Source organism: Oxyura jamaicensis, chromosome 5 (assembly GCF_011077185.1).
Source record: "Oxyura jamaicensis isolate SHBP4307 breed ruddy duck chromosome 5, BPBGC_Ojam_1.0, whole genome shotgun sequence".
In the NCBI taxonomy this organism is placed as follows: domain Eukaryota; kingdom Metazoa; phylum Chordata; class Aves; order Anseriformes; family Anatidae; genus Oxyura; species Oxyura jamaicensis.
This window is the reverse complement of record NC_048897.1, coordinates 48,084,315-48,096,679: the sequence shown is the minus strand read 5'-3', so window position 1 is coordinate 48,096,679 and position 12,365 is coordinate 48,084,315. Positions and strand designations below refer to the sequence as shown.

At 43.2% G+C, this 12,365-nt stretch overlaps 1 protein-coding gene across 5 annotated transcripts in view; it reads left to right on the top strand.

The window, feature by feature from the left end:
* The window catches only part of SYT16 (synaptotagmin 16), a 102,370-nt gene that overhangs the window by 73,251 nt on the left and 16,754 nt on the right, over positions 1 to 12,365 (top strand). For all 5 annotated transcript variants that reach the window (XM_035327985.1, XM_035327984.1, XM_035327986.1 and 2 more), the window contains 3 exons: positions 4,433 to 4,686; positions 8,811 to 9,254; positions 10,294 to 10,483. In XM_035327985.1, the coding sequence (XP_035183876.1) occupies positions 4,433 to 4,686; positions 8,811 to 9,254; positions 10,294 to 10,483 (888 nt within the window). The remainder of the gene's footprint in view (positions 1 to 4,432; positions 4,687 to 8,810; positions 9,255 to 10,293; positions 10,484 to 12,365) is intronic.

Genomic DNA, 12,365 nt, shown 5'->3' with positions numbered 1-12,365 from the left:
TCACGGTTGGCGCTTTGGACTTGTTTAGCCCAAACTTTTCAACCGTTAAAAATCGTTGTAGTAACCTGAGTAGAGCCTGGGAAGAGGAGTGTGCTCTGCAGGAAGGAGGTGTTTGGAGGATGCTCTGGGGAGCTGAATGGCTTGAATGCCAGCTCTGCCCACAGCCTCTCTGCAAATCACCCTGTTAATAAAGAGCCTGTTTTAGTTCTGGAAACATGGAGTCTTCTTATGCAATTACTCAGCATGTGGTAAATTAAACAATCTTGGCCTGATTGCATAATGTCACTTGAAATTTAAGATCCTTTTCCTCTTTAGCCCCTAAAATTTACAAGCCATTTTTGTTTAGATTTATAGTAATTAGATAATGGTTCTGCTTCTTTGAGGCTCTTCTGGGAAGTTTTTTAGCACTTTGATGGCTAATCTCAAAATAACCAGGGGCAGAGCAGGGCTCAGTCTCCCCATGTCTGCTGTGGTTCAGTGTGTGGGAGCACGTGGTGCCAAGGTACCAAAGAGTGGCTTGGAACAGGAGATCTAGCAAGGGAGTAGTGCTGTATGAGGGCAAGTGTGCTTCAGTCCCACTGACTTGTGTCTCTGCTACTGTGCATTGCCCCTCTTTCAGGAAGAGGCACGTCAAAATCACCACCAAGTCCAGAAGTTTCAAGATCCATCCTGAAATCCTTTCTTTCTCTTGACCGTGCTGTCTTTCTCTTGCCCAAGCTTGTAACTTTCCACATGTGTTTGTGTTCAGTCTAGGAGCAAGGATCAAGTTTCTGCCAAAAATCTCAAAGGAAAGACTTTATTTTTCTCGTAAAAACAGCGATTCACTGCAGTCCACAGAGCAAACATCACCTTGGCCAGCACAAGTAAGAGACACACGTTAAACTCTTTATCTTAGTGTTTCTTGCTGGTTAATAAACTACTTGGTGTTAATTTAGTAAATCCACTGGGCTTCATCTATTAACTCTGGCAGTGTATTTTAGGAACTGATGTTTCTTTAGCATATTGCAATTCATAGAACTGGGAGATTCTTCAGAAAAGAAGAAAAATATATTTTAGGTCAGTCAGACCATTTACCTGCTAATTTGAGAGGAGTCTTCACAGTTTTTTCCAGCCTGACTTTGAGGTTGTGTTGAACTTTCCCTGTATCCTTGGAGAGATGCTTCTGCATCCCAGTACCTGTTGGAGTTCTGCTCCCTGGTGTCGCAGGTGAGGCTCATGTTTCATCTGGCAGATTTCATGGTTTCTTCACAGCGCCAGTTCTGCAACCTTGAATGCAGATGTTCCTGATTTTTTGGTGATTTATGTTCCCTGGTGTTCACCTGGCCTTCATCATGACGTGTGACATGTGATGCAACAGGGAAAGCTTGTGGGGCAGGGCTGAAGAAAAAAAAAACACGTTCTTTTCGTGTACAGTGCCCTTAAGTTTAGAATTTGCTGCTACTTCTCCGAGGGGACTCCTGGCTAATTAAAGTTCAGATAGTTAGGTAGTGATGTCTCAACATATATCTGTGATACTCTGCTGTTTATTCATGTCAGGTATTCATAAGACAGTTGACATTTTCTTCCTTAAAGTTCTCTCAAGTAAATTACAGGCATTTTACTGCTATGACCTTTTCCCTTACATGAAGAACTTCTGTTTTGACCATTTTCTTTGTGAATATAACACCAGAACGGATGTAATTGGAGATGTATAGTTGTTCTAGTCTGCGTAGCTGAGCTGTTACCTGTAATGATCCCCTAATACAGGTATTTGTAAGTGATTATCACTTACCAAACTACTTAAATTTAAGGAAAAAGCCAGACTGTTTCTCTAAATGGTTTTGGTGAATCACCTTTTCCCTTCCTTTCCCTGAATACTACATTTGCTTTCCTAACACATTAATTTTCCCTGAGTCTTAGGGAAATGTCTTGCTCTATTAATACATTTCTGGAGTTTTCCTGTTATGAATAACCTTTTATGGCTTTAATGTAGTTTTTGAAAATTCCTCTATTATTGATCTAGATATTATCCCAGCAGGAGTCAAAACCACAAGACAATTGTGTGAGGATAATTTCTTACTACAGTAGCATTTTATTCTGAAAGCCTGCTGCGTGGTGTGTGCTTTGATGGATGACCCACTGTTTAAAATGTGTATTAGACATGGGCTTGCTAATTAAATGCCTTAAGGAGCGCCTGTACCCATTCACTCTAAGTAAATTTGTATATGTGGAATTTCGGTTATTTTGTTTCTTGCCTGTGTTCTCATGTTTATTTGTTTCTGTTTTCTGACGTTGTAGGGAAGAGTGGGAGTAATGGCAAAGAATCAAATGACTTCCTACCCTCGCTTGATTTCAGCTCAGGGCAGAGGGGAGAGGATGAGGGCTCTTGATTTCAGGACCAGGTCTGCCAGCTGGGAGAAGATGGGGTGGCTTTTGCATGTTAGAAGGGAGTGAGAAGAGTACTCACCTGGCATTTGGGAGATCAGGATTCAGATCCCTCATTCTCCTGAAGGACCATCTCCCACATCTCAGAAAAGTACCATAACTTTAAAATTGCGAGGTGCTCTCAGGCTGCTCTTTTGAAGTGCCTGTACTTGAGGCATTTTCCTGGGAGGGAGGATGTGAGACCCTTCGTGGACAGAGGGAAGCGGAAAAGGTGGTTCTCCTGGTCATTGATTGAAAGAGCAGCCAAGGAAGGGGGCAGGGGCTTCTGCCCACCTCCAAGAAATGGCTCCTGAGTGCCCTTCCCATTCCCTTTGTGGTTTTGTTTTTGGTTTGGTTTCTGTGGGGCAGATATGAATCATAAACAGCATATTTGCTCCTAGGACCAAGCACAGAATTTCTTCTACTCAGAAGGATTTGAGCTTTTTGTTCAAGACAGTGGGATGTGGAGAGAATTGAAACACTGATTCATCTAAACCAAAGCAAAGACATTGTTCTCTATTTAACAGAGTGATTGTTACTATTATTTGAGTTGGAAGCCAAATCTGATTTTTTGTTGTTGTTTTGTGGTAATGACCTTCATGAGAACAAACCTTTACATCCCAAGTGTCTGTGTTTCTGAATCTCCTTTTGTTACTTTCATCAGCCGTGTGGAGGTGCGGCTTTGTTTTGTTCAGTGTAACTGCTCCTTGCTTACTTGGAAGTGATGGAGGCAGAACCCGGCTCTGTGTCAAAAGCGAGGCCTGGCATCAGATTTGCTGGAAGGAGGAAGGTCCTTGGTTTTCTTCTGCAGGTGTTTGCAGAGCACATTCAAGGCCAGATCACGATGTTATTTTCATCAGCATTCCTGCCCATGTAATTACTTGTGTCACACCACGCAGAGTGCTCTCAGTGATGCCTTGGAGTGAAGTGCCCTGTGTTCAAAACAGAGGTTTTGATGGTGCAGAGGAGGAATCAGTGGTGGTCTGAACCAAAGAAGATCGTTTTGTTCTTGTTAATGAACCTTTCTTTAGCCCATAAAGTAGATGTCTAAGGACCAGATTAATTAAAACCAAGGGAAGAGTCAAGGAATTTGGGGAATACATCTCCCTTCAGCCACCTGTGGAACAAATTAGCCCAAACATAGAGTTTGGAAATTCCTGTTGGCTTGTGGGGCTGATAATGTGTACCCATGCTCTCAGGGATGGGTGATGGGGTTGTGGTGGCACTCCCACTGATGTGAAACTGCTTTCCTTACCAGCTCCATCCCCTTGGCCATGCTGCCTCTTGTCTTTTCCCCCTCCTCCTGCATAAAAGAAAGTTGCTGATATCACAGAATCACAGGATGGTTTGGGTTGGAAGGGACCTCAAAGACCACCTAGTTCCAACCCCATGGGCAGGGACAGCTCCCACTGGACCAGGTTGTGCAAAGCCCCATCCAACCTGGCCTTAATATCTGTTCATCAGGGCCATGCTGTGCTCTTCTGTAATTTATCTGATCTATATTTTCATGGAAGTGATTGCTTTGGGGCTGCAAAGCAACCCCAAGGCTCTTGAATACCCCATACTGCATTTGGTGGTGAGCTTCTTTGAGTAAGGGAAACCAGTTTCTCCATTCAGGATGTGAAAAGTAAGAAACAGCCATCTCCACTCCATCAAAAACTGACGTATAAATATTTGTTGTAAGTCCAGTGCTGCAGTGCTGCAAAGTAGAAACTGCCTCTGGCATACAGTGGAATCCCAGAATCATTAAGGTTGGAAAAGCCCTCCAGGATCATCTGGTCCAACCATCCCCCTACCACTAATGTCACCACTAAACCATATCCCTAAGCACCATCTCCAACCTTTCCTTGAACACCCCCAGGGACGGTGATGCCACCACCTCTCTGGGCAACCTGTTCCAATGTCTCGTGGAGATGAGGTCAAAAAAGAAAAGAAAAAAAAAAATGATTGGAAGACACATTCTGGGAGGGAGAGGGGGAGGAATTCACTCTAATCCCTCTGAAATTAATTTGTTGCTGAAAATTGTTAGATCTGGATGGACTAAGCCAACTGAGTTACCAAGACAACCTACCCTATCGTGAAGATGACCACGTATCTGTTGATTCAAGAACAATGGAGAGTAGGGGTGCTGGGCAGCATAAAGGGCCTAGGACGGAGTCCAGCACTGCTGATGGCATTAGCCAGCAAGCCACCGACGGATGTTTGGAACTGGAGACAAGACTTTCCAACCAGGGATTTGAAGGAAATGATGCTACTGACAGCTCATCGGCGTGGAGCCCTGAGGTACAGTGAATTGTCATTTGTTACATGTGGTGTAAGATTTTGAAGGATACCAGGGGCTAAAGAATGTTAGGGCAGAAATGAAGTGAAAAATTGATCGGCACAGCAGAAGGTAATGGTTCTCCTGTGTGCGTGAGCACACACCTCTCTGTGTGTTTCCCCTGTTTCTTGTATTGTACCTCTTGCTACTAACTCTTCAGGGAAGCTGCTTTCTTGCTTGATGTCTGACTTTCGGTCTTTGAACTGAAATCGCAACCAGCATTTATGATCAATTAGCAAAGAGCACCCTGTGGTGGCCCAGGGCTTTGCAACTGGCTTCATGTGCAGTGTGCAGGTCTGGAGATGTGGTGTCGTCCCTGGATCAGATCTCTGCCTCTTTTTCCACAAGGTTTTTGTGGCTTAGGCAATGGGAAGCATCTGGCAAGGTGGTGGCGACTGGTGGCTGTGACTTGGCAAAGTGACCATCACCAGGGTCCCACTGATAGCAGGCATCTTTCCAGGGAAGGAGAGAGAATGAGGTTAGAGCTGCTTTGCTTTGCCTTGGTTCTGCACCTTTATTTTGAAGCCTCAAGAAACCGTTACAGGTTTTAAGACTTGTAAATGCCTGATGACTTAGCATCCCTCTTTTCTCTCATATTCTTTCTGCGTGATGTGTTTGGTTTCATTATTATTTTACCACGAGATTGAATTTCTGAAAAAATATCAGCTTGCATCAGACATATTAAAAGAATCGCACAAAGGTCACGTCTTCTGCCTGAGTTAAAGGAGACAGTTCTTCACCTGTGGAAATTAATACCTCTGTACTCCGAGCAACGAGGCTCTGAAGGCAAGGTTCCTTTCCTCCGAGCATGCTGCCTGCAGCTGGTTAAAGCGATGGAGAGCCACTCCTCAGTGCGTATGCTCCAGCTTTAAAGGGCGTTTTGTGTAGTGTTTTGGTTTGCTGCACAAACCATTCCCACAAAGCACCATACAACACATGGGAACTCCATGCGATGGCAGCCCAGACCTCTCTTTGCTGCGTGCCTGACACGCAGTGTTTGTCTGCCCAACTGAGGCTTGTTCTTTCTCTTCATCTGATGACATTGCCGTGGTACACCCGTGTTGCAATGTCTCAGCTGTCCTCCACTTGTATTTCTTTGGAATCTGTCTCTCGTTTCGCTCCTGGCATGTACAGTTAAAAAATGCAAACAATGGCTATAGCATCAGGTGGCAGATATCCCCAAGTCCCAGTTTGTCTACTACGAGCAGCTACTTGTCCAAAGGTATTGTGTGGATTAATGGAAGACTTTATTACAGGAACTAAATGTTCTGACATGCCAGGAATGTCCAAGCTCTATTATGCTTCATTCAGAGCTCCTCTCTTTAGAGACAAAAATGATAATTTTATGCCCCTACAGTGGAACCACAAGTACCATTTCAAGCCTAGTCCATAATTAGCTGCTCTCACAGGTTTCTCTGGCAGAAATGGACTTATTTTACCTAGTGAGATGGATGTTGGCTCTGTCCTGAGCGACTGGGTTAGACATACAATATCAATCAGCCTACTTAGCTTGACGCCACCACAGCTGAGCTGGGAAGAGGGAAATAAATAAATTCAGACAAAGTTTCTTGACCCCACACTTTCCTTGGATTTCAGTTTAACTGTTTATATAGTCTGTGTAGCCAATACATTCACAAAGCACTCACAGACTCAGCTGATCCCCGAAAGGCAATGGGAATTTTGTCAAGACTTCCACAGAAAGAAGACTGAGCATCTGTAAGCTTCGTGGGCTGAACACCAGCAGGGAGGTGAGTCCTGGATAGCACAGCTCTCTCTGAAAGCACCAGCCCGTGGCATCCCGACAGCTTGGTTGTCCACAGAAAGGTCACTGGCACGGAGTCTGGCATTTCTCTTTCTCTCCGTTCCTCCACTGCATGCAGTTTTCTCTGCAGTGGATATGTCCACAGCTATTGTAGCACAGTTTGAGTTTTCCTAATATCCAGATCCATTTTAACTGCTCCATCAAAGACTGGATATCTGACCTTCAGCCCGCCCTTCAGGCAGCCAGAAGATGAGACGCTCAGCCCTGTTGGTAGGAAAGTGCCTCTTGGCTTTTTGTACAAGATGATGACGCACAGGTACTCACGGTCCCAGCTCAGGCATGTCGATGAAAGCAGCTATGCTGCAAGCACATTTCTCTGTACTCCAGTAGCAACTCTCAAATGCGCCTTGATCCCATCTCCTGAAACAGCAAATGCATGGATGAAAGTGGGGAGCGATGAACATGTGGGGGGAAGCATGAATCAAGTGCAATCCCTTTACATTTCCTTCTTAAATATTATTTCAGCAGCCAGACAGAAATAACTTGACAGCTACACAGCAGCACTTACATTTGCATAACGTCACGTTCTCTCCCAGCAGCCTGGCCTGCCTGGCATCTTTGTCTTTGAAACCTGCTGCTCATACAGAAAGGCACTTTTATGAGCAACTGAGTCATTTTGTGTGCTGACCAAGAGGTGATTTTTCTCTCTTTGACATCACTTCTGCAAAATATATGACAGCAGGTCTCCATCACTAACGTACACAGATGGACATCTGTATCCACAGGTATGAATGCCTCAAACACTTGTAAAATATGGAAAGTTGGAGCTCTGCAGATGAGTCTGAACACTTGAAAAGCTGATTGACAGGAAGCAGTTGGAAATTTTGAGATTTATCTGAGATCTTGGTTGAGACACAGGCGACCCTAGAAACTTCTCAAGGGAATTACATCAGAAGTCTTCTGGTCCATCATCTGTGCTCTAAACAATAAGATCCCTCTGTTGAAAAGCAGTGTTACTTGAAATGCGAAAGAAGATAAATGTTTGAGGAGGAGGGTGACTCAGACTGCTAGTGACAGGCCTTAATTCACCTTCTGGCTATTAACTGAAAATCTTTCCCGAGTACAGTGTATACTCATGTTTAAATACAAATCATTGATCACTATAGCAACCCCTTTATCACATGAAGCACATTCTAGCTCTAAGATAACAAGCACTTTTGAACAGAAACGCGCACGCCCACTCATCAAAAGGTAAGGTGAGCATCCATTTTTTATTTTATCAAGACGATTTTTGCTTTAGAAGACGGTAAAAGATCGCGTGTGACTTCATCTGCACATTTTGATTTTGTATTTTGAATTCTTATTCTGAATGTATTAGTATCCACACTGAACAGAAGGAACAGATGCATCTCTTGGGAGACTGAAAAAGTGAATAAAGAATCAATATGTATTTAATCAGACCGTTTTTCTTGATTATCATTGCTTTAGCAGCAGGAAAGTTATTGAGTTATAGGGTAGCATCTAGAAATGGAATTTCCATTCTGCCACAAGTTCTGACATTATGATTTTCCCCTTCAATCAAACTGAATTGTTTTGGATTTTTAGGAGTTTTAGGTTGGATGTTAGGAAGAACTTCTTTACCGAAAGGGTTGTTAGACACTGGAACGGGCTGCCCAGGGAAGTGGTGGAGTCACCATCCCTGGAGGTCTTTAAAAGACGTTTAGATGTAGAGCTTAGGGATATGGTTTAGTGGGGACTGTTAGTGTTAGGTCAGAGGTTGGATTTGATGATCTTGAGGTCTCTTCCAACCTAGAAAATTCTGTGATTCTGTGAACACTGCTTAATTTTCTTAATTTCCTACAGAACAAAATATCCCAAAAGGTAGCAGGTTTGACTGAATTGTTTGATTTTAGTAATGTTAAAAAAAAAAAAAAAGCCATCTTGAAAAAATTCCAGTGTATATTCAAAGTAATAGGTTGTCTTTTTTTTTTTTTTTTTAACCAAATGGAACCAAAACATTTTTCCCCTGCATACAATTTTTGCCAAATTAACAGTCTTATGCAAAACATCCAGATATTGATGAAACCTTTTTGATGGAAATGTTTCAACAAGTGCTGTTGCTTACTAGATTGTATGGGGAATATTACACAGGATCAGGCAGTTAACTAGCATTGGCATCTCAAAAGAAAGTGGGACCCTTATTTTGCAGAGAAACTGTCCATGTTTGCAAACACAAGTGAGGAGAGCGAAAGTTCTTAAGTAGAGTTGGGACCACAAAGGCAGTTCAGCTCGGATGGAGGTTTTATTTCTTCCTTCTCTTTGCAGGAGCATGATGAAGTAAACAGTGTACCAGCTCATGAGAGTGCCCATCAGCCCGTTTGTAGATGTGGTGATCTAGATGTCAGCTTTACTTATAAAGCCTCAAGTCAGAAGCTGGTGGTTACTGTCTTGGAGGCCAGGGACATCCCAGACAAAGACCGCAGCGGTGTGAACACCTGGCAAGTGCACACAGTCCTGATGCCGAGCAAGAAACAAAGGGGTAAGACAAGTGTTCAGAGAGGACCCATCCCCATGTTCAAGGATAAAATTACGTTCAGTAAGCTGGAGCCACACGAGTTAAGTGGCTACGCCATCCGTTTCCGCCTCTATGCCGTGCACAAAATGGTTGGAGAGAAGATGATGGGAGAACAGCTGTTCTACCTGAGCAACATGAGCCAGGAAGGGGATGTGAAGGTGACACTGGTCTTGGAGCCAAGGAGTAATTTGACTGTAAGTTTGATGAAAGAAATGTGGAGTCTGTAAAATTGTTCCTTTGCTGAATGGGGACCAGCTTTTCTTAACACCTTTAATTCAGGGTCGTTAGGATGCAACTGGTGGATCTGTCCTACTGTCACTTACCACGGGTAGCAGTAAGGGGAAGCACAGGGCATGTCTTCCATACAGAAAGCTGTGCCTCCTTAACGATGGCTCAGCTTGCAAGCTTGTACTTCTATGCAACTCATCAAATACCGTGCCATGCAGGATTAATAGCTTGGTCCTGGAGCCACAGAGGCTAATTACCTTCATTTCAACAAGAACAGTAGTTCTTGTGCACCGTTACGTTGGTGGAGCTGTACTACTGCCAGTTCAAGAGCTACCTCATTTGGCACTAGCTCCTGGCCTGCGGATCTCTGCGTTGAGCAGTTTCCATGTTACCAGAAATACTCAGTAAATGTTTCTTTTCATGGCAGATTGGAGTGGTAGGTCATGGGAGGAGGAACTGGCAGTGCTGCTTCATAGCCTTCCATGCATATCACAGTTGTATCCAGCTCTGGCTATGCCAATCAGTTTGTGTAGATGAGCTCTGACATGATTCACTGTCTACAAGAAGCTCAGTAAGGGGTTAGGCACACAAAATGAATGAAACATCACAGTCTGGGTGAGAAGGGGATAGAGACAATGTCATGGTGCAAGGAAATAAATTAAGAAAATACACAATACATGACTAAAAAAATCCAAAGTGAATTCCATCCAAAAGTCTTTTTTTAAGATTTTCTGTGCATTTAATGAACTAGGATGTACGCTTATCTCAGAGGCTTTGATTTACACTAGATTTACACATTGCGTAGCATTCCTCATCTTTAAAGAGAAAGTTAAATGGTGTTTTTGTAAAAGTAATGCTCTGATTCTTTTGGTGCCTTATCATAATTCATTCTTAGTCATTGCCATTTCTTAAGGGAGATCTTACTAAGCAAGGCTACAAGATATAAATTAAAGGGAGGGTGGTGGTGAACATTCTGATGAGACTTTCAGTGCTCTTTCCCTGCAGAGTGCAGACTCTCAGCTTAGTCTGTCAGCAATCTCTCACAGTGATAGCGCTTCTTCAACACAGTCCCTGTCGCATGGAGGGGTGCCAGAGCTGCTCGTGGGCTTGTCGTACAATGCCACTACGGGGCGGCTGTCAGTGGAGATGATCAAAGGCAGTCATTTCCGAAACCTCGCAATTAATAGGCCACCTGGTAAGTACTTTCACTGCTATTAAATAACACCACCGAGTCAAAATTTGTGTTTTATTTTCCTTCTCGAGATATTCAATTATGTCATTTCTGAGTTAGGTTTCTGTGCAGGGTATCTGATTGAAAATTAAAAGCATTATTGCAAATACATGTGCTGGTAAACTTTGCAGTGTAAATGGAGGCAATCGTATGAAGAACAGCTGACAGTACAGCAATACCAGAATGCTCCTTTTCTTGCATGTACCTTTCCAACAGCTGATTAAGGCAAAAGTGCTGTTACACCCAAAGCACAGAGTAATTGTCAGTAAATCCACAGAAAAAAGAAGCACTTTTTGAGTGATTATATGTTACCATGTGACACGCAGAGGCCTAGTGCCATTCAATATTTCCTAGGGCTACCCTTTTAGTCCCCTTCTGTGCTGCTGAGCGCTGGGTGACCTGGTGCTTTTGGCCCTTGGGGGATCTTCCTGGCATGATTTCTTTGTAGCCACACAAAAACATCTTTTGTAGAAAGAAGATTTGAAAGATGTTCTATTGAATCTCAATAGTTGAGTTCCCTTCCTCCAGTGCTTAAAGGAAAAAATGGAAATTGCCTTTCAGTAGGTTTGGTTAGTGCTTGAGCTATAGTTAGTCCTTGAGGAGGACAGTGGATGGATGGTGCTAATGTCTGTGCTACAGATGGGGCTGTGCGTGGCGTTATCTGCTTTGTGGCTTGTGCCCCTTATTCAGGGTTTGAATGGCAGCTCTGTATTCATCCCATATTATCCTTTTGCCTGCCGGCTGGAACCAGCAGCTAATGGCAATGTAGAATAACATTTTTTTTGTTTGCTGTTGTGTTTGGTTTTTGTGATTTGGTTGTCTGTCACCGGTACAGAAGGTAAGAACCTTTGACAGCTCCTTGCATTCACTGGATTTGATGCAGTATCTCCAGCTTGCAAAATGCTAAGATTGCTTTTGCAAGATGCTGTGCTCTTTATCTCAGAGCTAGCAAAGCATTTATGTAATATTTTGGTATACAGGCATGAAAACTTAAGTTTCTACTAAACTACTTCAGTACTTCAATTCATTACACAAATAAACCTGTGTGAGCAATCAATCCTTCAAGAATTAAGTGCAAGTCTCTGCAACAGTAAAACACGACTTCAGTCTGTGTAGTCCCAGCTAGTCTTGCATTAGCTGTGACAACAAAGATCTCCATGGCAGTTACTTAAAGGCATGCTATTGTTTGCATTTATGTGTTTTATTAAAAATTTCAAGTCAGGGCATTTTTACTTGGTTTAAAGCAAAGGTAGACTAAGACTAGGGTCTAGTCTTACCACATTCTCTAGCAAGCAAGTTCATATGTGTTTATGTATGCTGAAAAATGGACATATTTGTGAAGTTTTATTCTGACATTGAACAAAGTAGTCCCAGTATAGGTTCCAAGTTAATTTGCTGCAGTTTTTCTGGTGTGTTTTGACATATCTAGCTGTGCTCTTGGAGTTTTGTCACTTACTGCCTGAAGGGCAGGATTCTGCAGCATGTCTCTTCTTAAGTCAGGCCCTGCACAAGTCTTGCATCTGTCTCAGTCAGGCAGCTGTACTGCCCCACCCTTTCCCCATAAATGAAATGTTTGCATTGCAAAGAACTCAAATAATTGGCCTCCAATTTACTACCTGCAATATCATGATCGGATTGCTGACATTTGTTGGTATGCTTCTGATGAATGTCTCTCTGGGTGCGTAGTATCTAGCTCCATGTGTTGCAGGAAGCTGAGCAACCCTTGAATTCATCGTCTGAGTGCTGCATAATGGTGTCTGTTCTGGGCCTCTCAAGGGATGGGGTTTGGCAGATTAGCTGTGTGTGCACAAATTTGCTTTCAGGATGGAAAAGTTTAGCTGCCTTG